The following is a 26,622-nucleotide window of genomic DNA, read 5'->3' on the forward strand; positions in this document are numbered from 1 at the left end:
AGAGGCAGGTTCACGCAAGCTGCATGTTCCTAAATGAAAATATTAAGTTTACTGAGAACACCAGAAAGCTGCCGCTACTAAGAGCTGTCCGTGCTTCCTGAAACAAGGGGAAATGTCATTTACAGTGAAATAAAAACAAACAAATAAGTAAGATCAGGATCCAAGAAGACAATTTGTATTGCAACAACAAGGTGGAACAGGAAAGGGAAGAGAATAAAGAAAGAAACCCTGTCACCCTCACACAATAGATACCACACGGGTGATAACTCTCACTACTAGTCCCTATTATTAGTAAAGAAACAGACCCAGACAGGAAAAATTACCAGAATATATCCGTAAAGCAAAATAAAACTAAATATATATATATGCATGTATCTTAGAGGAACCAGAAACAGAATTCCTAAATCCCCTGTTTAGAATAAAATATGCAGTCCTCCCACACAAACCAGTGTCCAGCAGCATGTATACCATGACATCTTAGAATACGAAATCTCTGCCAAAAGCTGGAGCGTAAACTGTCTCCTTTCCACATCTCTACGATAAGTCTGTTTTACTGAGTGACTTTTTCTACAGCTAGCTGGTTCAAATATGTATGAACTAACTCACAAGGTAAATTAATTCACTGCTTCCTAGAGGCCTTTATCCCTGGCAGGAAATATTTGGCAGAAGGATACAATTCTTTGTAAGTTCTTCTGCTCTAAGTGATGGACTCTACTTTATAAATAATGATACCGTTAATCAGTACAACAGTACATCTTGTTAAGTAACTGCAAGTTGTTACAGACTCTGGATTCTCAATAGGAATTAATCTTTTTTCTGCATGGTGTATTTAAATAACCAAAATCTGAAGTGTTTCAGACTATGGAGATGAACTGTAACTGCAGTCAATTTACCCTTAAAGGTCCAAGCTGGAAAGTGCAGCAGTTCAGAACTGATTCATCACTTTGAAGCCCTTGCCCAGGCATTAGGAAGCTCTCCTAACTTAAAGAGAACCACCATACCAACCAAGCAGGGAGCTAAGTTGTTCATGTATTTTGATTTGCTCCTAGGGTCTCTAACTTAAGCTGCACAGTGTTGAAGTTTTCCCATCTGAAAATATTCCCCATATTGGAAAAGGTACCCAATACTTGCTATTGTTGATCTTATACCTAGAAGTGGTACATTCCCATTCTCTTCCCCAAAAAAAAGCTAGGCATAGTGAATACATCCCAAACTGACCTAAGTAACACACAGACTCACTGAGGCTAACTGGGCCAACGAGAACAATCAGGGTTGCACTGTAGGAGGGTTGATGTTGATAGAAACAAGAGCGGGGCTGTTAAGGCAAAGGCTCTTTGGCAGCACGACCTGGTACACCGGACTGCTAGGCACGGCCACGGGGATGCGTCAGAAAGGTAGGTTTGGCAGCCCTAAGCAGGACGTTGGCAGAAAGGCAGCCTGTTCCAGGGAAGCAGACTAAATGAAAGGAAAGAAGATGAAAAGAGGGCAGAAGTGCAATCAGGTCTGGGCGTTGGCCGACACCGAGAAAGCTTCCATCTGAGCTGGCTGGACTTGGCCCAGGAAATCACAATCTCAGGATTTTTGCCATTTCTGCATCTAGGTTTCTATTCTGGGTAATGTGTTGTCACCTGAAGCACTGGCTACATTATCTTTGTGAAATCTTCTTATTAATGATCACGTACATTATAGAAAGACCACCTAATACCAGACAGATCTAACAAATCCCCAAAAATGTTTGCAAAACCTTCTAGACAATGTCAGTGCCATGATGCCTATTTCCAAATCATTAAATCATTGGTTCAATGCAAGGACTGAACAGTAAGCAAAGCACTAATTCCCATCTCTCCTCAGATTTATCATTCATGTTGGTGCTTCACGCCTTTCACATATTAACCATGAACACAAGTTCACTGATGATTTTCTAACTGTAGCTTTATACTGATTCCTAACAACATCAAAGAAGGGAAAGCTAAACTGAGACATACCACATCCTTGTGAATTTGGGACTGCTTTCCCAGAAGATGAAGTTCTTCGAAACCCGCTTCTACATCCTAGTTGCACACTTGGAGACAGATCAAACTCTTCATCCCGGGGAAAATCAATGAAAGAGTCTGCTAGGAATAGCTTGGAGTCCAAATGCAGCAGAAAAGCACCATCTTTAATCTCGCTTATAAATGCTCCAATGAGATTTTCTCCCACAATTGCATTTTCTAAAGGGGGAAAAATACAGCAAAATAGCATGAAAGAGATTTCCAATATGGGAATGGATAACTGCACAGAAACTGATGAACTTTAAGTTAAAAACATAGGCAGATACAGAAATACAAGCATGTTAGCAAACAGCAGACAAGAATTAATCTGTACAGCGTCTATCAGATTAAAGGCCTAATCTCAATATATGTAGAAGGTGCTAAGGAAACAGCAAAAAAAAACCCAACAAAACCCAGCATATTAAAAAACTAAAGCATTGGAGAACAAAATTTGATTTCTGAGTTACAAAAATTCAGCTGATGAAAACCAGGATTATCTGACATTCAGATTTATTTTATTCCTGGTTTTTTCAATAGGTATCATTTGCTGCTTTTTCAGCATTTTGTTGGTTTGTTTTTGAAGGCCAGAATCTGTAACAATATAATAATCACCTTCCATCACACTACTGATATTCAACATATCCACGTATGTCACAGGCATGCTCTTCATGTTTGCTGAAGCTGTTGTTTAAAGCTGGAAAACAGTGAGTACCTTTCCTACTCTCTATATTCTTAGTTGCCCAGACAGCTTCCCTTTTGATGACTTGTGCAAGGTCAATTTTCAGCGCTAGAGCAAGAGCAAATTACCCAGTTTGGCTGGACCAGAAGTACTACAAGGACAGTGTTCCCAGCGGATTTTGTTTGCCATCATGTTCTGTTTGTCCCTGCAGGGTGTATGACATTGAATGAAATGTTGATGTGGTTTACTGGTCCAAATTTGCAAGACAAGGGCCTCCTGTAGATACAGGTAATGGGCAGCCCAGTAACCCAGCAGATGGGGAAGTCCTGCACCCTATGTACTTTGAGTTTTGTGACTACACTTATGACCTTGGATGTTGAATTTTCACAGGGAGGATGATACATACATAAAGAGAACATGAGGAATGTTACAGCTCACATGCTGTACAAAGATTATTATTTAGTGACTGATGTGTCCAAGGCAAATAGCTGAGGGTATTGCTGCCTTCTCATATGGCGAGTTTTCTGACTTTGCACTGTAGCCCACGGGTGGCTTTTCAGTTGTGCGAGGAGAGAATTTCACAGCCTGGTACGAGGCTCCAGTGACACAGCACTGCCCTCCTGCCTGTGCTGAATGGACTGCAGACATACAATGCTTTTCTGAAAAATCATCCTAGACCTTTAATACTGAAGGTGTAGGTGTCCTCTCTTCCTGAATGTTGGACCGTAGCCAACTGCTGTCATGTAGACGTTGTTTCCCCCCTTGCAGAAGAGAGACATGAGGTTTTTACACTTATGGGCTAAAGCGAACAGACCTCTCATTAAAGCTGGCAGGTGTGTCCTTGTATTGTCAATGCTCTGTTTCCTCCAGCTTTGAGCAACCTATCCTTCTGCTGCACTGACACATACTATAATCAACAAAATAGCACTTGGTTTTGTTCAACCCCAGGCCAAAATGATACTTAGCTCGCGAAGAAGTAATCGGAGATCACCACATAACCAACAACACTTTGCAAATGTTTTGCCAGAAATTGTCTCATAACTGAAAGCAGGAATAAGCAGATTAGCCTTTTATTCAAACAAATATCCTTCCTTATTGTCTAGTGACTAGCTGAGGCAGAATTAAAAATCACCTTGAAATGACAGCCGAAGGGAATTCACATGTAGAAAAGAAGCCAATAATCAAACCAGTAAGAACCCACTTAAGTCTGCTGAACGTCCTTTAGTCTAAAATGTTGCCCTGGGTTGAAAAGTTCTTAACACTATCACTAATTGTGACTCTCCTATGACCAAACTATGTATCTATGCATATACAATATCCTTTACATTCAGAGTATATAAACGAGTGTTGAACTGTAGTATACATGTTCATGCATGGCAAGTAGACAGGTACATCCTGGAATGTCTCAATAGAGAACAATTCAGTGATTGACAGACCTGCCAGCCACAGACTTGCTGCTAACATCTTCCACGAGCTGCCTTGGTTCAGCCCTTCCAGCACAGCTGGCCAGCTTGGGAACACACTTCCCTGCGGACATAAGACCTAGCTTCTGGTCCAAGATGAGCTTTCTGGGACCTTCAGCATGTTCTAAAGCATGGCAGATAAAACAGTGCTTCCCTGGTTTTGCTCCTGCTTTGCTGAACAATTTTGGCAATTCAAGCTACCACGTGTCTCATATGTTGTTAGATTTACTGGAAGTTCTTACTAAGCATTTGTCCTGGGCCTGGTATACCTTTAGGGACTTAGACTTCTCGGGGGACAATACATCTTTTCACATACAGAAATATCCTGCAAATCGTTGCATCTTGTGTTGTGCAGTGGGAAAAAAATCTGATTTAAGGTTTGCTTCTGTTGAATGAAGCACTAATTTCAACAGGAAAGGTTACCTAGAGTATATATTGGTCAAATGAAAAAGTGAGAGAAAAGAGAAAGAAAAAAAAGTAAATTTGTTCTTTTTTAAAATTTTCTTTAAGGAAAATACAGAGCACAAAGACACAGCTTAAAATATCAATTGTGTAGGGCAGGGATTGATTTCCTCCAATCTCACTGATGGGGACTGTTTACTATATGTTCATCCACCAAAAGCTCATTTTTGTAATCCACAGTATTTTTGCCCGTTGAACAGAAAAGTTGCTGCAAGTGATCCTCAATATTTTAGAGCTGAGGTCTAAGCTACAAAGCCAAATGGTATAAGATCCTTCAGGAAGGGATTTGCACAGCCTTGGAATTTAGTACATGAAAAAAATCTGCAAGGAAAAAAAGTAATGAAGCATTCACAAGTGATTTAGATTTGAAACTCTCCATTGGGAACATATGCATGCTGTGCTTCTGTTTAGTAATTTTTTTCTCAGCTACTTCACAGGAGAAAAAAAAATAGCAAGACCTCTCATTTACCCATAAAGAAGCTAGGAAAAGAACAAAGCTGGTTTAGTAATGTAGATTTGAAAATCAGAGAGCCAATTTGCTCACCCTATGTAAATACACCAGAAAACACCTCAGACAGAAAGACCCAAAGCTGCCTTAGAAGGTAATGGAAGTTGATGGTGCCAAGTGTATACAGAGAGCAGGTTCTGCTCTGCCTCTTATGAAACCATACAGTCATTCCCTGAAAAGCAGTTTAGTACTACAGGGAAATTATAATGTGGAGAAGATAAAAAATGTAATGCCCTTGAAGTGGAACACTCTTAAAAGTAGAGTTTAATGTAAAACCAAACACACTTATTCTTTGATCCATCTTCTGAAAACTGCTTGAATATTCATGTTTACCTTATAATCTCGAGCAACTGAATGGATGTAAACATAAACAGACTGTAAAGCCAGGAACCATACGACCACTGCAGCCACTCTCTGTGTTCTGAAGGCTTTTGAATTTGATTCTGATCAGGCAAAAACTGCTGTAGGCCACACGTCTCCAAGTCTCAAAGATAGAGGGAAGGACACGTGCAGGCAGAGTTATTTATGTTTAGTCCTGGGAACACCACTGCAAAGCAAGGAAACTGGAGAAAAGGTGGCACAGAGGGCATTTGAACTTGGGATATGTCTTTTACCTCTTTTATTTTAAAGGGAAACACTGACTGCTTTGAAAGAAATTCCTTACACCACCCCTACCTCACTTGGAAACTACAGAAAAAATCTGCCAGTCAGTGGTCTCTGCATAATTGCTCTAGGATGTCTTAGGTAAGGGTCATTCTTTAGTGTCAAAGGTAATGTAATAAATAGAAAAAGGGGAAAAAGAAAGAAAGCACATGCACAAATACAGGCTGGGAAATGAGTGGATTGAGAGCAGCCCTGCAGAGAAGGACTTGGGGGTATTAGTGGATGAAAAACTGAACATGACCCAGCAATGTGCGTTTTCAGCCCAGAAAGCCAGCTGTATCCTGGGCTGCATCAAAAGAAGCGTGACCAGCAGGTCGAGGGAGGTGATTCTCCCCCTCTGCTCTGCTCTCGTGAGTACCTGGAGGACTGTGTTCAGCTCTGGGGGCCCCAACGTAAGAAGGACATGGACCTGCTCGAGTGGGTCCAGAGGAGGGCCACCATGATGATCAGAGGGCTGGAGCACCTCTCCTGTGAAGACAGGCTGAGAGAGTTGGGGTTGTTCAGCCTGCAGAAGAGAAGGCACCAGGAAGACCTTCTAGCAGCCTTCCAGTACCTAAAGGGGGTCTACAGGAAAGCTGGAGAGGGACTTTTTACAAGGGCATGTACTGATAGGACAAGGGGTAATGGCTTTAAGCTGAAAGAAGGTGGATTTAGACTAGACGTAAGGAAGAAGTTCTTCACTGTGAGGGTGGTGAGACACTGGAACAGGTTTCCCAGAGAGGCTGTGGATGCCCCATCCCTGGCAGTGTTCAAGGCCAGGCTGGATGGGGCTTTGAGCAACCTGGTCTAGTGGAAGGTGTCCCTGCCCATGGCAGGGGGGTTGGAACTAGGTGATCTTTAACATCCCTTCCAACCCAAAACATTCTGTGATTCTAAAGGGGGAAAAAAAAAGCCCCAAACAACAACTTGGAAGAAATGAGTTATATTTTTGGCAATGCGTGAATTGTGTTTCTCTGAGTCCAACCCAAAAAGGAACACAATCTTTTCCACCACTGAGGACCCACCCAATGGAAATTAACATCTGGGACAGTTCAGCTCATGCCCGATAAAGTAATTTTCAATCTCAGTTAAGGAAGCTGGGAGAGGCAGTTCTATCTGAAAGAAACATTCAATTATAACTCCTTTCCACTGTGCAGTCACAGCCTGAAAAGAGAAATACATCAACACCATAAAGCTCAAAAACACAACTCCAGTGTTATAAAGACAATTTCAGTGAGCATTTGTAATACCATGTTAGTGTCTCCTAAGAGCAGACACAGGGAAGCAAAACAATTAAAAGCAAAGGAGGTTTAATTCACAGAAATATCAGAGGAAAAAAAACTTACCAATATCATGTAAGTCAGGGAGAGAAGCTGCCGGGATGTTTTCCAGCTGAGTTCTCCACGTGACGTTCACCCCCAGGCGGTCCATGCCCAGGCATTCGACGTAGACAGTGGAATCATCACAGACAGAAACGGAGCCAGTACTTCCAAATGCATTTACCTTGAGTTCAAAATTAAATGAAACCACAGTTAGTCAACCTGAGAACCTTCCAATTCTTGCCTTTCCCTATGCATTTGCACTGTGCTATGCTAAAAAGCAACATCTTCAAAAGGGCCTGTAAAAACAGAAGGAGGAAAAGTAATTTTAGCGGGTCATTTACTCACTGTAGGAATAGTCAATATGTTCTCTTCCATAAAAACATATTTTTAATAAATATTGGACTGATGTGATATAACTTCTATGGCTACAATTAAGCTGATGTGGGTTGAGTGAGACTAAACATCCGATTTTCCCAGTCATCCATATAAGAGTGCTGCCAGTCCTGACAGATTTCATGGCATGTTCTGCTCTTCCACCTCTCTCAAACAGGCAAAGTCCTACTTTGTGTCTTACCTTTTTTTTTTTTTTTTTTTTTTTTTAAATATAGAAAAACACAACCAACAAACAAACAAAAAAAAACCACCAACAACAGAGAATAAGGAATTGAAATTACCTGGAGGTGACATAAACCACGAGCCTTCAACTCATCTAAAATAAATATCTGGAATGCCTGGAGTAATCCAGAGTAGTCAGAACTACAAGTCTTCTCAGGAGGCAGTAGTAGTTGAAAGTGCGTTTGAGCTTGGACTGTCTGAAATAATTGAAGCTCTAAAAATTAAGAAGAAAGGGCATTTAGTAGCCTTGCTAATGTAGAAACTGACTTTCAAAGTTACTTTGAGAAAAGGCAACATTGATTTGGCATTTTGATCTTGCATCAATAGCATCTCCCCATTTCTAGCTGAAAGCAATAGAGTTGTTGGTAGTAAATAATAAGCAGCAAGAGACACGCTTGATAAATATATATGTTGTGCATTAGGGAAAAAGCCAGGTGATATAGTTATATAATAACAAAGAGATATTTTACACTGAAGCATTAACTCACAGAAGGATAAGGAACAATCTGGATCATTAATGATGACTTTTTATAAGCCTTAGCAGATAGGAATTTCCAGAGAAGTAGATGAAAGCTGATGTTATGCCAATACTTAGAAAATAAACAGGAAGACAAGAATTATTGACCTGTCAACCTCCATTTCTCTTAGACACAATCATGAAAATACTTCTATTAAAAAAGGAATTAAATGGTTAAAGCAATTAATACTAATTCAAATGGGATTTCAGAAACCTAGCTTGTCAAATTAACTGGGAATCAAATTTTAGGAGAGAATAAATTGGATTGCATAATAATGGCGTTGATATGGACACCTACAAGGGCCTTTCGATTTTTTGATAGCAAACCAAAGTGACACAAATCACACAAATCGATGAGAAATCAGTGAGCTCATCAGTCACAAAATGAAAATCTATTTAGCCAGTTTTTAGCCAGAAAAAAAAAGGTGCAAATTTCTTGTCTCCACTGGAGTTATGCTGATCCCAGGCTTCACGGAGGGTTTGTTGTCTCAGAATCAGCACAGCGGTCATGCTGTCATGCCACCTCCAAATGGAGCCGGCTCTTATCCCACCAGCCTGGCCAAGCGCTCCCTCTTTCCTCTCCCTCATTCACCTCCTCTACAGACCCTCGCTGCAACACATACAAGCGTCACTGCTGGATTCCCTGTCCCTCGCCCCAAAACGAGCATGGGAAAGCCTGGAGAGCTTCCAAGGAAAATGGTGGGAGGGAGCAGAGGACACAAAAGCCTGTTTCTTCCTGCAAGGCACAAAGACATCTCTCTGTTTAGTTTATCAGAGAGTACTTAAGAGCTGCCTTTACCACAACCTCTAAGTGTACACATAAAAAACAGGCAATAAGATTTTGAAGAGTGTGGGTAATTATCCATTGGAACAAATTACTAAGTGTTGTGGTGAATTCTCCACTATTGTGAAGTTTATTCAATCACCTTCTGATGTGTTGGGAATTTTTTCTTGCTCCTTAAACCATGCTCTACTTCAAACACAAATTACTGGGGGAGGTCCTTAGCTTGCATTAAACAGCAGCTTGTATCAGATTGCCACACACCGCCCCCCCCCGTCCTTACAGTTATTCAACTGCCATGAGGCAAACATGAAAGTTACTTGATAACATGCTACAATAACCTAGCAAACATGATTACAGACAGACAAAAGCCTCAGTCTGAAATTTAAAGTTTAAAAACATTTACATTTGGAATAGAAGACCTGGGTTACAACTGGAAACGTGTCAATACAGGGGTTTCCAGAATGGGCTTAACCCATTCTGGAGATGAAGAGTAGCTGCAAACTTGGCATCAAGATCTGCATTTCTCAAAGTTCAGCACTGCTGCAAATTGCCATTTTGATCAGAGTGTATCTCTACTTGAAATAATTGAAAAGTCCAACATTAATATCCAATTACATGAGCTCTGAATAGACAACCGATTCTTCCAAGAGTTAAAGTGCCATTTTTTTTCTTGAAAGAAAAATGGTTTGAAAAACACCACAAATCAGCCAACAAAGACAACAATAATCCTAAAGAACAGACTGCTGCAAAAAGATGCAGAAGTAACAGTGACTTGATTATGCAAATAAACAGTCAAGTTCTGCCAAATTCAAACATCTGGTGCTCATCTGTTCTTCCAGGACTAAGTGGTTCCATCAGAATCACTTCGTGGTGCCAGCATCTTTTAACTAACAAAGAAAAATCTGCATGTAGATTGAATAACTATTTATAGCTATATCATTACAGAAAAGTGGGACTGTTTCTGGCGTAGGAGCCAGCCAAGAGACAGAGATGAAGATGGCAGAAGACAGGACGAATCTACTGCACCTTAATTTAGCAGCTCCCATATAACTGTTGTGTCCTATTAGTGTCATTCACACAGTAGCGTCATGATGAAAGCAGGTTTTTGTACATCTATTTACACTACTCCGCACCCTTCCCAACCCGCAGCAGTTCAGACATACTCTGGCAGGCCCGGTGGAGTGGGACAGCCGAGACCCATCGCCGCTGTCGCACGTCGCACTGGAACGCCGTGCTGGAAGAGGCACTGCGGAAGCCCTGGCGACACACCAGCCAGCACTGCTGAATGCTTGAAGCTTGCCCAGAACTGTTTTCACAAAATACAGCTCCGTTGAGAACAGATGAGGCACCGAACGGCAGAGCACACTGCGGACCTTTAGGCACATGAGAAAGGGGATATATTAGTGGCATACTATGAAGCACTTCCAGTAAAAAGTCCGCAAAACCCTTGCATCGACAGAGAAAACCTAGACAGCACGCTGTGCATTTCCCACTCATCTCGACTTGGATCTGGTTTGATGTCAGCATGGTTCAGTTTATTAAAGCTGATGAAAAGACACATGTTGACTTCGATGGGTAATGCATTGGGTCCAGAAAGTTACATGCATGGTTTCTAAGAACAGATAAGTTTAAAACAGCCCTGAATAAATTTAAGCAGGAAATGAGAAGGAGGTTTCTAACCATCAGCAGAGCAAACCTTTACAAAAGATATCCAGTGGAAATAGGCAGAGCCAAAGAAAAAGGTCTCCATTCCCTTTAGAGTGGAATTTGAAAACTTTAAGATCAGGAGCTCATGACTACGGTGTCTTCAACAGCACCAGGATGTTTCTGGTGACCCAGCAGGTCCTTAACAGCAGTACACAGCTTTGGAGCTGGAGCACAAAGTCTACCCTATCAACTCACACTGCATCAACACAGTCATTTCAACCCTGCTAGCCCACTGTAACAAACTGTTATAGGAGGCTAACTACAATGATAATTAATTTCTACTAATCAGTGCAAACCAAATGCTTCACTCAGTGTTAGCCATATCCAACCTAATTACTGAATATATCTAGCAATAATTAAACAATTCTGAGTTCTGGAGCTACAAAACATAGGAAGAAAAAACAACTTTTTCAATTAGAAATAAAGAAAAAGATGTTCTCGTATTGTACAGTTCACTTGCTTAGTGTATGTATGTGTGTGTGTGTATATATAGATAGATAGATAGATCATTTTCCAAATAGCAATGCTCAGATCAGTCCCAAACTCCCTAGTCACTGGAGGAAGGCACACATTGCTGATGGTTCAGGTCTGAGCAGCCTCTGTCTCCCCTTCTGATAGCGATATGAAGTTTAATTCCTTAACTTAGCAGCCACTTCAGTTAAAGCTTAAAACATTGCAGGATGAATCTGGGATCCAGTGTGCACAGTACATCTTTGTTTTCCAACCCTGAGCATTTCAATGCCAAAATAAAAGGCTTTCCTATCTGTCTCTCTGAAGTGCCAAATGCATTTTTTTTCCAAGTTTCCTTTATAGCATCTTTTCTGCAATAACTCTGTAAAATGGGGCCACTACATTCCTTCTCTTCACTCATTGACTCTGTATCCAGTCTTTTTTTCAGTAAAGGTAGAAACCTGGCATCCTTGCTTAACTAACTGTTAATAAACCTCCCAAGATTTTAGGCCAAAAGATATCACTGTAGAAGAGATAGTAATACTTATCCTGACCAATGTAAACTGCATCCACCATTGTGTGTAAATTACATTAATATCTCTTTATACAAAGTACATAAAAATCAGCCTGTGGTCTCTTTATCGCTCTGACACAATTCTATATCCAGCAAGTCAAATCCAGTCTCAGCTGTATGCTGCTACACTCTTTTACTGTCTGTTCCAGTGAGAGTTGGTGTGTGAACTAGGGAGATAACCAGCCCCCAAAACACAAGTGATGGATGGTTTCCTGGTGCGGTTCACAGGCTTCAGTTCACAATCAGTAATTTGCTCATTTATCCCTCTACAGATGTCATCCCATTTACTATCGTTATCAGGCCTGCACCATTTTGTCATTCTTATATTTCTGCCCCAATTTCTTGGTCCTGTAGGAGTGAATCAGAATCCAGCTGAATATTGACACTTCTTTCATAAGTGTTTCTAAACGTTTCCATAAGGAAATTACTGTCTCCAGGACCTTCTCTGGAAGGCTTTCTCTTCTCTATCTCTACTCAGAGCTGTGGAAAGGGGGCATGAGGATGGGAGAGGCATGTGAGGACTGCTAGGATACTTGGCATCATCTCTCCGGTGCATGTCAACTAGAAAAAGTTGGATTCTACCTCTGATGGAAATGATTAAGCTAATGAAAAACTCATTGCATGCACTGGGCACTGTGAAGTTATTACTTGCTGTTTACAGCTGTCTGTTCTGACGTTGGAGGAGAAGTTTATCATATTTTCCCACCACAACAGCTTCTTTTGCTGATAGACAAGATCTCCAAGACAGTGAGATAGCACTCCTTTCCCTTTTTCCTGAATAATTATCAGTACTTCCCAGGACTAGAGGTATAAGGCTGATAGACTGAGGGGAAAAAAAAAAAATCTCTTTTGCTTCTTTATTCTTACACAATAACTAAGTCATTTAGCATGAAAAAGTTCCACTGCTATTTCAAAATCCAGGAAAATCATTAAAGATTATTTCAATGGTATTTCTATGCAGAAAATAACAAATAGCTTTCAGTAAAGCCAGGTTTCCACTATATTTTCAAAGCAGTTCTCTCTCTCAGCTCAGTCTTTTAAAAAAGAAAGGTCATTAATCATTCAGTCACTATTTCCGCTAGGAAAAGTACAGCATCAGAAAAGAAACATCAAAAGTGCAAGCAAAATGTAAAATCACCTTAAAGGCATATTTCAGGGTACACCTACACCCTCCTTAGAACATATTCCTAAATTCCCTTGGAATTTAGGGGGAAATCTAGAAAATGAGCTTTCATGAAGAGGAGGTATCAAGGACTTAACGTTTACAACTAGTTCTGACTTTTCTCTGGCCTGCTAGAAATGCTTCCACTTCTTTCTGTTCACCTTCAGAGTCTATGGGAACGTCAATCCCAACTGCTGAGTGCCAGGTGTCGCGCTGAGTTCCTCCAGCTGGTCTAAACAAAATAAATATCACACAGTCCCGTGTCCCACAGAGATACTAGCCCATAACCTGAAAGCAGGACAGCAGCAGCACTGTACTCGTTAGACTGATCAGCTCTGCTTCTCTGAAGAGCTAGAAACCTGTATTGGACTGCTACGCTTACGTGGCCATGCCACCCGAGCTCTGGAGCTCGTCTCTTCAGAGCTCGGTTGGGCATCTCCACACACCACCACAATGCACGAGGCAGACACAACCCTGGGGTCTCCTTGTGGCTTCTCGTAAAATCCCGTCCGCATAGCTCTCTAATGGTACAAGAGAGTTTGAAGAAAATTATGTTGGCGGTGGTTTCCAAGTTGGCTGAGGAGCTATCTAATTGATTAAAATGCCTTACAGCCAGTTGGGCTGACCCAGTCAGGTATTTGGTTGGTGAGCATGTGTTGCTCTTTATACACCAGAATCACAGAAGGAAACTGAAGCAATTTCTTATCATATGGTCTCATTTTCCTAAATCTACCAACAGCTGTCATTTAACAAAAAAAAAAAAACAACAAAAGAACTATGGAAACAGTAGTGTCCTGCAGGAACTAGTTGAAGGTTTTCTTTTTACATCTCTAGTTTCCACTAATCATTACACTTCGGAGCACAGCCTTGTAGAAAGTTTAATTTGTTTTGCTTCAGTGATGGGAACATGTAGAAAGGCCATTGCAAATCAAATTTAGCGAAATGTCTCCCATTTGGACATCTCACTGGAAACCATGAGTGAACTCCAGTGCTTTGCAGGTCTGGTCATGCAGGAAATACTCTGTGAATATGTAGTGTTTTGGCACATCCTTTTCACAACTCTTGTCACAAGCCAAGAGTAGGAATGGCAGAAGCATACATTTTTCAAATTTTGTTTTAGTCGGTTGAATGGCTTTTAATCGCAAAGCCAGCTCAGACTAGAACAGGTTCAAGTTTGCACCAAGCTGTTCAGATTGACTTTTTAGCTAAGTTTTATAGCTCAACTGCTCTGATTGAATCAATTTTATGAATAAGGAAGTCAAAGATCCATTCCCTTCTCCTTTCTCTCTGACAAAGCACTTGAAGAAAACTGGACATCATGCCCAGGTAGGTCTGAAATCAGCTATAACACAAAGATAAGCATACTGCTTGAGCAAAAGTCTCTATAAAGGTCTGAATAAAGAAGATTAAATACAACTAAATACTGGAAAAAGTCAGGATCGGGGTCAAGTTCAAGACCTGGATTTGCTCAGAAGCAATACGCCTCAAGGAGGAACTCACTTGCACATGCAGGTCTTCCTCTGCTTACTCGTGTCCCTGGCACCTCTTCTCCACTGTCAAAGACACACCAGCAGCTCTCTTGATCCTGGCTGCACTGCACGGGTGAGAAAGTCCCGTTGTCCCCTTCACATTGTGGGATGTAGCCTTTCCCAGCTTCTAGTAAACCAGTTTTAGACTTCAGCATATTGCAGAAGCTAGGACCTTTAAAGAGAAATTCATTGCAAGATACAGAACAGAAGACAACAAACTGTCCTAAAGACTTTAACAGCAGTGTTTTCAGCCTGTTTTAGTAGAAGGAAGAAAGATGAGGGATCATGAAACCATAAATAATTTGAATCATTATTGAAACAGGGAATTTTACTTCCACTAGAAAAACCACATTTTTTCTAAAGATTTAAGTGCAAGTTATATGGTCTTGCATCAATAAAATAATTGAAAATAATATTGATATTTATTTTGCACTTACATCTTTTTTTTTACCATAATTTCGATAATGTATCATTTAGATGCTGATATTTAATTTTTTTAATCAAATTAATCTTTTCTGTAAGAATTTTTGATCAAGATCATTTTAAAATGTAATAATATGATCATTTACATTTTAAAATAGTCAAAATGTCCCAGTTTTATACAATTCTTCAGTGAACATGCAGTTACTTATCCCTCATCAGTTCTCTTGCACGTCTTCATGGATTTCTATCATTAGCACATATGTAAGAAAAAGCAAGCAGTCTTGCTGGGTCACATGAAAGTACTATCTAACTCACTATCCTCTCCTAATTATCTACTCTGTTACAGATGTTCCACGAGAAGGTTTGCCTGAAGCCAGCAGATTATTCTCCCAAATTTTCCATGGGAGATGGCAAGCAGAAAATCACCAGCTAAAGAACTGAAGAAACAAGCACAGCAGAACTGCAGGCTCTTGGGCTGCCTGTACTGCTCAGAAGAGCAGAGCCAGTGCACGGGCTCCAATAGGGCATTTCAATTCCTACAAGCAAAGATTCTTCAACTTTTTGGATCAACCATCTCCTATGAGACTTCAACAGTTCTCTGTCTTTATTTGAAGACAATAAAAAGGTATTATAGATCTAATTCCATTCCATGGAGCAGTTGTGGACCATGTAAAATGGACTCACTGACCGCACACGGCTCAGTTCCTGACTGACTGCCTTAGAAAACTCATCCATGACCCCCAAAAATTTTCTACGGTGGTAAGAAACGGAAGGTAAAAAAATGCATAGAAGCCTGTTCATCAGTTTGTCTAGACCAGTTTATTCCTGGTGTTATGAAAGTAAAAGGGTAACTATTTTCAGATACCCTTTCAATGTTGATGTGCTTGTATGTACCACATCACTGAGGAATTAAACTGTAAGGCTCCCGTGTTTCACGGGCATCATTCTGAAAAGGAAAGTACATATGCCGCAAAGCATGAGTCATTGCCACCAGCGTCACAGGTCGTGGGTAAAGCATTACTCACACTCAGGATTGCCATCCAAATCTTTGCTGCCACGCTGAAGTATTTCTCCTGACACAGGATCTACACACCAAATATCTGAGTCGGATCTCTGTAGCACAGCGTATTCTCCTGTCTACAAAGAATTAATTGCATGTCATTGCAGAGCAATGTATACCAATACAGACATGACACAATCCATACCCCAAAGGTTGGTTAAAATATTTGATTATATTTACATTTGTCCATTAATACAATACGTTGAAAAGGAACACAAAGGCCTGTCTCAGGGCTCTATCCTGCTCACTGCCATGTTTTGAGAGCATCACAGACGCTATTTTGGGATACTTGCATCCAAATCCCTCTCATCCTGACATTCTCTCACAGCTCAGGAAGAAAGAGCCCCCCAAATGTCAGTCAGTTAAGTTGTGCCTTTTAAGCACAGCCCTGCAAAACGACTAGGCAGAGCTACCCTGTAGGAGGGAAGCGTAGGCAGGGACAACAGGGCTTCCTATTCTCAAAACTATTTAAATTCTGCCTTTTGCAGGGCAACGCCCGCTGTTAGCTTTGTCTTACCATTTTCTTTCAGGTTAATAGGAATGCACAAGGGATGCTTAAGAGCATAGACTGAAACTATACAGGCCTTTGGCATGGTGTAAGCAAAACCACGGAGGTTTTGTTTCTTCCTCCCTCATTCCTGTTAAATCACCTCAAGGCAGTAGGGGACGAATAGATCAGCTGAAGAGGCATCCAGCTTTGAACCGCTCTGTCTCCAGCTGGAAATTAAGGCATTGGTTCGAGATCGCTGACATGATGTCTGGCCTGTAAGAGAGAAAACATACATGCATGCTAAAATAAAATCAAGATCTCAAACCTACGCTAGAGAAAGGGGTACATCCCCAGCTCCTTCACACATCTCCATTAGACTCTGCTACAGCCTTAGGCAGGGAATTCCCAATCGGTGTTTGATAACCACACAATCACAGGATGGTTGAGGTTAGAAGGGACCTCTGGAGACATCTGGTTGGACGTTTGGTCCAAACCCCTGGCTCAAGCAGGGCCAGCAACAGTAGAGGGTCCATTCTCAAATCAGGCAAGCCAAAATCACACGTAGTGAAATTAAATGAATTAGCAAAACAAGCATAAAATCTCTTTTTCTTTTCTTGCAGTGGTTAGCAACAAGCATTGCTTCTTGCATACCATACTAGAATTTTCAATAACTATTAAAATTCATAAGACCAGGTAAAGACAAATATTTAGAAAGAAAAACCAACTGACATTTGGGAAGTTCTGCTGAGCGTGAGACCAAAGAATCCATGACATAACGTCCTCTCTCATCCACGCACCAGCAATGACCTGGCCAGGGAAGAAAAGCAGCTTTATTTTAGAAGTTGTACTGCAGTATGCTTTGTTGTGTACTGGGGAGATTTTCATCCTCAGCAGCACTATAGAAAGTGGTCATCAAATCTTAGTCTCAGTTAAGTCTGCTATCCAGAGATAAGTAGACCACACCTGAGAGCAGTGGTGAGAATGGAAATGTAGCAGATCTGGTGAGACTCTTCCATTGCAGCCCTATCCCGCAGTGTATCATCTGCTCCCAGCAATTTGGTATCACCCACAAACTCGCTGAGAGCGCACTCCATCTCATCGCCCTGGTCATTACTGAAGGCATTAAGCAATACCAGCCCCTGAACCGACCCCTGAGGAACACCACTAGCAGAGAGCAACTGAACATCGACTGGTTTTTGAGCCCCAGTGAGCTGCCACTTGAGTCCCTCATTCCAGTCAATTCTCTACCCATTTTGTAGGCCACTTCACCTGTCCCCAGTTTGGCTACAAGAATAGAGGTTTTCCATCTTTTTATTAGAATTCTGCTTAGATTTTCTTTGCTCAGACAGCCCAGAGTATCTTGTTAGCAATTGCTCACCTGTGCTCTCATAGCACTGAGTTGGCTCCCAGTTTCCCAGACCATCACACTGTGGGATGTAAGGGAGAAATCCCAGCTGCGTTGCTTCCCCAGCAAAACGTTTTGAAATAAAGTGACTTCGCCAGTAGAAATGCAAAACTATAAAAAGATAAGTACAAGAAAGCTGTTAGTGTCCAATACAAGATATTTTAAATGCACATGTTTGCAAGCACCTGAATGTTCCCTGTACTTCAGAAGGCAAATTGACAAATGCTGCAAGTACATAAATGCTGGTAAGTGTCCAGATCTTATGTATGCATCACGTCATACATATAAGACAACTGAAATCAGCTCTTGGGTTGGCAGGTTAATTATACTGATTAATTACACCTGCTGAGTTGCACCTGTTTTTCAGCAAAGTTGAATTTGACATAGCGTACTCCTGCAGAGATTCTGGGCATTAATCCATTTAATTAAGCTCTCATCAATCTTTCACCTACCTGACCATGCAGCCAGCTGGAGAGCATAGTCACTGCCCGATAACAGCTTTTCAGAGACCACCACCTCCGACTCGTAGGGCCGAGCAGAACGTAGGAGGTCGTTGTCTGTGAGCTGTATTCCCTTTGCCATCAAGAAGCTCTCTCCAAAAGGGAAGTGGGAACGATTTGATGCTAGGATGAGCTGCTCTGCCTCCTCCATAAACTTCACGGCTTCCTGCTTAACACCTTCACATATACCAGGACCTGTAGAACCAGCAGGTATATTAATGCCCTTCATCTAAATCCAGTAAACATTTGCATGTAAAAACTAGCTGGTCTTTTAATTAGCATCTTCTGTTTCCTTCTCCACTTGCTTGGTTTTGATTTGTTTAACGAAATAAGCAAACAAACGAGACTTGTCTACGCTTAGCTATATAACAGCAAGAGTCCGAGAGTACCAGGAATCACCCATTCTCCAAGTCTTGGGCCGAAGCCTTGATGATTTTAACTTACCTCCTCCTCATTGGTTACAAACGGAGTTAATATGTCTCTATAGAACTGACCCTCAGTTGCTGTCATAAAAAAATCGGATAATCAGAAGAGAGAGGGAGAAAGGAAAATGAAGGTTTATCCCTTGGGTCCAGAGTGGCAGCTGACACTTCGCCTGTCCTCTCCATACATCTACTGGCTCATAAATGGCAGTTCAACATAAACCAGCTCAGTGAAAGCTTCTCTGCTAAAATAACTCTCTGCTAATATTCTTCGTCCCCTTTATTCCCCATTTGCCCACAGAACTGGCATCTCTGGCACTCCTTGCCCATTTGGAAGTTTGCCATTCATTGTCCTGTCTCTTCCTCCCAGCTGCAAAATTACTGTGATGTGATGAGAATGGTTTGAGTGACTACATTTATAATATAGGTCATCTGCTGAAGTAACCCCAAAGAGGACCCAACAGCTTTGGTGGAGGTGTCTAGACAGAGGGCTTACCAAACTTCAGTGCTGGCCTCACTCTTTTCCTAGTGATTTTAAGGGATATCTGTGACTCTTGACTGTGTAGTAAGAAACAGTACAGAAAACTCCTCTTGCCTCATTTTAAGGCATTCTTGAAAGTCATTTACATCACAGTGTAATCCTGACTTTTCCATACAACTCTTCACGTACTGTTTCTATCTTCAAAGTGTCCTTTGCTGTCTGGCTAAGTATCTTCTGCAAAAGCATTATATGTTCAAATTCCAAATTATAAAATCTACACAAACTTGATATGGAACTTTATTCCTCCTTATTTCCAAAGCTGAGAGACCTCATTATTTACCAAAAATGAGTCACCGAACCTCTGGTGGCCAGTGACAATGGCAGTATTGATGATCTTTCTGACAAGTAATTTTCTCCTATTTCACAGCACTTGAAAAGACTTTCCTCTTGTGGCATAAAAGCAAAGACCAGAAACACTGCTACTTCTGTGCCAGAAATTCTGTTACTTACATGCTGGCACCCGGCTCACTTCTGCCTTTGTTCCTTGCAGCTCTTCTCCTTTGCTATCAACACACCAACAATCACGAAGTTCAAAGTGGCTTAATGGAGCGCTGAAATCAGTATAGGGTCCTGGGTAATAGGTCAGCTGCTCATTCAGAAGCTGCCAGAACACATATGGATCCAGTAAAATGTTCTCAGATGCAGAGGTCAAGTTTCCTTCCAGCACTTCAGGTGGGAGATCAGTGAAGGAGGAATACGTGGTGAATGCTGGGAAGACGTTCTGGTGCCCAGCCTCATACAAAGCTTTAATAAAAGCTGAAAAGCCTTTGGAAGATGCCTCTTCATATCCGGTTGTGATGTTCAGTAGATTAGCAGCTGGCAGGGGTTTGCCTTCGCCGTTCTCTGCAATCCACCTCTCGTACCACTCAAAGGCTTGCTCGGGAGGGCCGCTGCACTGCACCTGCCTCCAGGCACCGCCAGCATCACACTGCGGGACGTAAATCCCGGAGAGCTGAGACAGAGCACTTGGATCTGACAACAGGAGTTTCGCAGCCTTCAGAAACTCCTGACCAGCTGTTACTTGGCAAGCGCTTGGGCCTGGGGAAAAGAAAAACATGCATAGCACATCTTAGGAATGCACTGAAGATATACAATACCCCCGACCCCCCTAGTACTATAAACAACATTACTAAAACTTGGTCACTTATCCCAATATTAACTAACAACAACATTTCTGGCCTGTTATTAAGAGGGCTAATGCTATTAAGGTCCCATGCTGAACCAAGGTAAGATTTCCAAAGGCATGTGAGCTCTAAAAGATGCATATAGATATGATTTTTAAAAATATTTGAACACATTGGGTGCCTGTAGTTCTTACTGGGGAGGATAGGTACTTGATGCCACTAAATGCCTTCCTGAATCTGTTCACATCAACAAGGTATTTTCAGATACACTTGATAATCTGGCAGTTACTTCTTATTCAGCCAATCCCTGCAAAAGCAACCATCTGAACAGTAGGATAATACTGATTTTATTTCCCCTTGGACCTAATCAGGATTTTCAGATTCTGTTGTCCTCTCTTCTTATTCTCTACAGAATATTGCAGCCGAATATAAAAATACCATCTCTCAAAATGCTGGAGTGAGTTTTTTTGGAAGCCTTTTCTGCCATCTCCAGAGCCAAATTTCATTTTGCCACCAAGCAGCTCTACAAACCTAGCAAAAAATAGGAGCTCATCTCCTTTTGAGCACCAGAGAATTATGAACCTGTTTGTTTTGATTGCACTACAGATGTGTTAAACCCCCTACCAATTCAGATCATTGTGCTAAATTCCCCACTACTTCTGCAAACTGCTATTCAAAGGAGCTCCTTCAATATGTACCACTGTCACCTGCTGGATACTCCGCTATCCCTTCTAAAATGAGAAGCGGGCTCTTCTCTTGGTCCGTTCTCCCTGTTGATGTGCCATTTTCAGTTCACAGAAACTTGACAGACAAATATCCCCAGCCTATGTGCTTCCTTCTTCCTTTGTATTACATTAATAGAAGGGCAAGAAGAGGCAGTTCATAATCTATAAGCAAGTTGCAATGCCAAATTGATGTCTGACAAGTCATTTGCAACTCACTTTTCTGGCCTGACTGTGTGACCTTTATGAGAAACCTATTAGCCTTTGACTCCCTCTCCTATGTTTGGACTCCTGTGCCATTCTACCAAGTTGAGGATATATTCCTGAGCTAAAAGACTAAAAGAGGTTCATGGTTTAAGGCACTGAAGCTCTTCAGTTCTCAGGACAAGGATGAGCCAGTGACCATGCCCAGGTGACTTGGTCCTGAAAGTAAAAGGGCTTTTTCACTTGGCATGGGTCACATTCAGTTACACAGATGCTCCAGGTCTCACGGGCATCACAGATGTTATACACACTAGCTACGCACTTAGTAGGGACATATGCCAATGACATGCTCATTAACAAGGCAAGACCTCAGGCTCCTCTGTTTTGAGTGTGCCTACCCTATGCACTGAAAGAAGAAGGGACCATTTTTAAGACTTAGGATATCAAGGTTTACATACACTGTTTCCCACTGTTCCCCTGCAACTGTAGGGCTGACTTGCTTTCCTGTCAGGGGACAATATTGTTTGTATACACCATTCATACATGTCCAGATATAATCAGATATGAAGAAAGAATCATGAAATTCCAACACAATAAGGAAGCATTTTTAAATTTCCAGTCCCTAGGACTTACATTGCATTGGCTTTCCAGCTTTTCCCCTTATTCCTGGAATAGTCTTGCCATTCAAATCAACACAGAAGCAATTTGTCCCGTAACACTGGAGTGGCAGAAAGTCTCCATCTTTGGTACAAGAGGGAATAAAAAGATCTGATCCAGCAGGCAGGCTTTGCTTCAAGTTTTGCAGGTTTCTCCTTTGTTTCTCACAATCAGTGGGACACCTTGGACGTTCGCCTTGAACTCTTGAGCCTGGAATTTCCTTACCTGAAGTGTCCAAACACCAGCACTCTCCTGCATAGCACTGAACTTCCTCATACCTCCCCTCCTTGGTGCATGTTGGAACGAACAGGTCTCTTGGCTCTTCACCACAGTTTTCTGATCCCAATGCTAGTTTCAACACTTCACCTAAATCTTCAGCAATGCTTTTGGGGACAGAAATCACTTGCTCAAGAAAAGTAAAGAACTCTGGTAGTTCCAGAACAGAGGAAAGGAATTTCATCATATTCTGATTGTCCTGTAGGGTTACCGTGCGGCCAAAGCTGCCTACAAGAGGTTTACTCAAAATGGAGCTTCCCTTTGATACGTCCAATGAAAATGCCTCAGCTGATTCCAGAAGGCTTTGCTCGTTATCCCTTTCTGCCACATCCTCCTGTGGGAAAAACTGGGCAATGCTGTACTTCCCACTAGTGCCAAGTGCCCCTGTGAAGTTAAACTGGATCAAATTCTTCAAGAACCTTCCTCCAAAGAGGTTTTCTTGGAAACGTTTTGGATTGGCAGTAAATTGCAGTGCCACCTGAGCCAGTTCCCTTGATGGGAACATCCCCGTGATGGCTTCCCTAAGGGTGGTTTCTAGCCCAGGAATCTGGCTGACATATGGGCTTTGTGCAACTGGGGACAACAATCCAGAGTCCAGAAACAGCTCCTTGAAGGAGGGAGGGCAGGGTCTTGAGAAGCCAGCTGGTTTTTCCGACTGCGTATCTGGAGTGGAAAACAAATTGGTCTGGCTGAAGTACCCAGCAGGGCCATAAAAGATCCTCGACAAGGCCCGTCGCCTCTCTGAGATGCACGCTTGCTCTTCACCTAGACAAAGATTTAAAAAAAAAAAAAAAAGGCAAATTTTGGAACCTCCAAAAGCTGTATCTCTATAACTATCTTTCAAGCAATCTAGGCAGAAACCACATAAATGTGTAGTTTAACCTGCCTCTAGTTCCTAGGCTATGCATCACGCATATTGATAAGGAAATTTGAACTGTTGCTGAATACAGTCTATAAATAAAATTCTCCAGTCAAGACACAAAGTGAAAGAAAACATTCCTTCACCACATCTGAGTTGTCTGCTCTGTGGTCTTCTTCTGGTTCTGTTGTTTCCCAATGTAAATCCTCATTCCTGTTCCTATGGCTGAAAGAACAAATAAAGTCTTTTCTAAATACTTTAATTCCCTGGTAGGATGCCTGCTTCTAATGAAAAGCGCCGATGATCCAGGTGCAGTAAGTGAATCTAAGAAAGAGAAATAGACTGCAGAAGAACAGAAAGTTATTTTAACCAGTGCCCACTAATGAGGAATTTATGGAGGCTTCCTACCTAGATCTTCAGTTTCATAGTGAAGTGTTCATTACAAAAGGTTTGAAAACAAATTGTTAAAATTTGCAGTAATAGAGTGCTAAGGACCAGATGGCACTCACAAATGAGCTCCGAAGGAAAAAAAATACAAAGTTTCAACAAAAATAGTCAAATGTCAGGGTACTAAGGGTACCAGCAGTGGCCCTGGCCACCCAAATCCTGGGCCAAGCTATGTCACAGGTGTATCTGCATCCAGTCCCATCCGTACGTTCATACACAGACAGCAATGGCTCCAAGTTAGGATGCAACATATCACTGAAGAAGGACCTCTGAAAATGTCAGCTTAAGGCTCAAAAGACATCAAAAAAGGAAAGACTTGGTAGATATAAATACACTGAGAACCAAACAGACAGGATGGTTATGGCACTGATTGGACCTCTGGAACACACACAGCAGCTTGAATCATCTGCCACATGGTTACCTCTCCTTGAAAAGTAGCAGAGTTATAGAGAAGGGATGCAAAAATATTTTGAGGACAGAACAGCTTTTCCAGTAGGAAAGACTACTCAGCTTGGACAAAAAAAAAAATATGATAAAGGTTTTTAAAAACCAGGATTTTCCACAAGACTCACAATAGACAATTATTATTCAATATTTCTCGCAGTACAGGAATTAGAATGGTCCAGAAGTAGAGCACGTAATTATGATAATGAAATTTATTGCCAGAGGATGCTAGGAAGCATAAAAGGTTAAAATGCAATTAGGCATATCCCTGGAAGATGACTCCATAAGGGAGTGCTGAACACAATGATCTGGGTTCATCCTCCAGTTTGGGGCCTCTCACGCCTGCAGCAGGATATATGGAAGCTAAATGTATTTCCCATGTTTCTCATACTTTCTCCCTAAGCACCACTGCTGTGCCTGTAGGGGACAGGATGGTGGATAAACTGCTTTGGTCTGCTCCAGCATGGCCTCCCTTGGGCTCCCCACCCCATCCCTATTTATTCCATGTTCAGGCAATATGATAAAGCAGTCATAAATCCTGTTAACAGTAAAGATAAAAGCTGGAAGTCTTAAAAGCTGCTGAAATAGATTAGCAAGTAATCTGAGGCTCTGTGATCAGCATCTTTCTCACTCCTCCTTTCGCACCCTTGTCCTGCTCTGCGGTTCCTGGCAGGGGCTCAGGGTCCCTCAGAATGGTTCCTTTGTAAAGGCATTTTCTGTAGGATGGGCCCCTTCTGTTTTCAGTGTTGGCTCTTGGTAAGAGGGTTGAAGAACATTCCTCTGGGGACCAATAAGTTAGTGTAAGCCACAATCCCTCAAGTATGCTGATATGAAACAAATGTAGGATCATGGTCTTTAAACGCTCTCCCCTCCTACCCGCTGTTGAATCAAATCAAAGCAGAGTGAGAAGGAATAAAGAGAAAAGCACTGCTGGGTTGAATTTACTGTAAAAGGTCTGAAAAGAAGCAGGTCCCTATCAGGACTGCCTCGTGCCCCAGGTCACGTGAGTACCCAACGTGCTACCCACACCTACGCCTCTGCCTCCTCCAGCGTTCATGCTGCTGAGTGTGAGAGTCAAAGATATTAAAGAGAAATAAAACAGAGCAGAACCGAAGACACGCACATGGTATGTAGCTGTCTGAACACAGACTGCAGCTATATCCTCAAGAAATACCTTCTCAGGAGCTAGTCTGCAAAATCTCTGCAGAAATTTTTCCCCACTTAAATTTCCTGAGTCCACCAATAAAAGCTGCGAGCAGTCTCAAGTCATTGCGTGCCCACCACCCCGGCCAAAAAAAAAAAAAAAAAAAAAAAAAATATCATCAGGAGGGCTCAGCAAAGCACATTCAAAGAGAAAACAACCAGTCCCAACATATGGCGAGGCTTCTCGGAGGTTCCCTTGCAATATCCTTGGTGATCAGCCTCGGAGGCATGTTAACATTTTCATTTCGCAGTAAGCCTGTCTGTGCCCAGAGCACTCCGAGCGACTTGGAGCCGTGACACCCAGAGTAGGTTTCTCCTTCTCTATCTGCATGGTAAGACTGTGTCTCGCAGACAGAGCAATTACCTTTCCCGAAGGCGGCCCCCACGTTAAGACCTTGTGCCCCAGCCCTCCAGCGCAATCCTGAATATTTAGGTAGTGTGCTTCAGAGTGAAGGTTTTTAACTTTCCTCCTCCCCTCTGGCCCTTGGACATTTCTGCTGTCATTTCCATTTGGGGCACTGATTTGATGGTGTATTCTTCATGAAATCTCTCAAAGCCCAAACCCATACACCTTTCCTGAATTGGTTGGGGTTTTTTTAACTGGGTTTGGCAAATTTCATGGCCAAATATGCAGTGACAGAGATGGGGAAGAAAATGCTTAGGATGAGAGATGCCTTAGAAATTATATAGCATTTCACCAGAGGGAGGAGATAAAGCCCAAACCATCATCACTGGCTTCCTTATATTATCCCAGATATTCTGACTTCATGCCCCAGCTCCAGGAATCAAGAGACAGATTATCATGGCTGCAAAGAAAAGCCTTGCTGTATGCAGAAGTAAAAGGCTAAAGAAAGGTCATGAAGGAAAATAAAAGGATTATGATATTTAATAATTTATTAGAATGTGGTTCTTAAGCCCAGGGAGGTTTTTGGATCTCAGGTTTTGAACACCAGAATCTGTCAGAGCTGAGAAGGGAACCGGTCCTTCGGGTTTCTTTCTACAGACGCCGAGAGATGTGCTCATTTTTCCTTTCCCAAACCTCATACGTACCACAGGCTGGGGGTTGTCCTCGTCTCTTTGTGCCCTGGACCTCTTGCCCTTTGGTGTCCGCACACCAGCACTGTCCTCCCTGCTGACACTGCACCGGCGTGTAGCTCCCATCAGCTTCACAAGACGGCACGTAGGCATGCTGGTAACGCAGGGCTGCGTACCGCTCAACCTCGCACTTTGAGGGGCCTGGAAGAAAACCAGTATGTGTTAAGGAGGCAAAGCTTAAAGTTTCAGAGCCATCTCTCCTTGATCCCATTGTTTGCCTTATTTGGGAGGAAAAAAAAAAAAAAAAAAAAAAATTAAGTTTAATTTCCTGACTGTTTTCAGTCACACTTCAAGTACCAGCCCAAA

The 26,622-nt window shown here is 42.0% G+C and overlaps 1 protein-coding gene across 1 annotated transcript in view; it reads right to left on the reverse strand.

Moving 5' to 3' along the window:
- The window catches only part of TG (thyroglobulin), a 158,465-nt gene that overhangs the window by 120,587 nt on the left and 11,256 nt on the right, over nt 1–26,622 (reverse strand). Inside the window, exons 8-20 of the mRNA XM_030012173.2 lie at nt 26,272–26,457; nt 21,969–23,033; nt 19,736–20,323; nt 18,275–18,517; nt 17,796–17,933; nt 17,147–17,224; nt 16,578–16,690; nt 15,893–16,004; nt 14,416–14,616; nt 10,186–10,395; nt 7,781–7,935; nt 7,131–7,287; nt 1,986–2,210 (exon numbers count right to left, since the gene is read on the reverse strand). Coding sequence (XP_029868033.1) covers nt 1,986–2,210; nt 7,131–7,287; nt 7,781–7,935; nt 10,186–10,395; nt 14,416–14,616; nt 15,893–16,004; nt 16,578–16,690; nt 17,147–17,224; nt 17,796–17,933; nt 18,275–18,517; nt 19,736–20,323; nt 21,969–23,033; nt 26,272–26,457 — 3,471 coding nt within the window. The remainder of the gene's footprint in view (nt 1–1,985; nt 2,211–7,130; nt 7,288–7,780; nt 7,936–10,185; nt 10,396–14,415; nt 14,617–15,892; nt 16,005–16,577; nt 16,691–17,146; nt 17,225–17,795; nt 17,934–18,274; nt 18,518–19,735; nt 20,324–21,968; nt 23,034–26,271; nt 26,458–26,622) is intronic.

Source organism: Aquila chrysaetos, chromosome 4, assembly GCF_900496995.4.
Source record: "Aquila chrysaetos chrysaetos chromosome 4, bAquChr1.4, whole genome shotgun sequence".
Taxonomy (NCBI): domain Eukaryota; kingdom Metazoa; phylum Chordata; class Aves; order Accipitriformes; family Accipitridae; genus Aquila; species Aquila chrysaetos.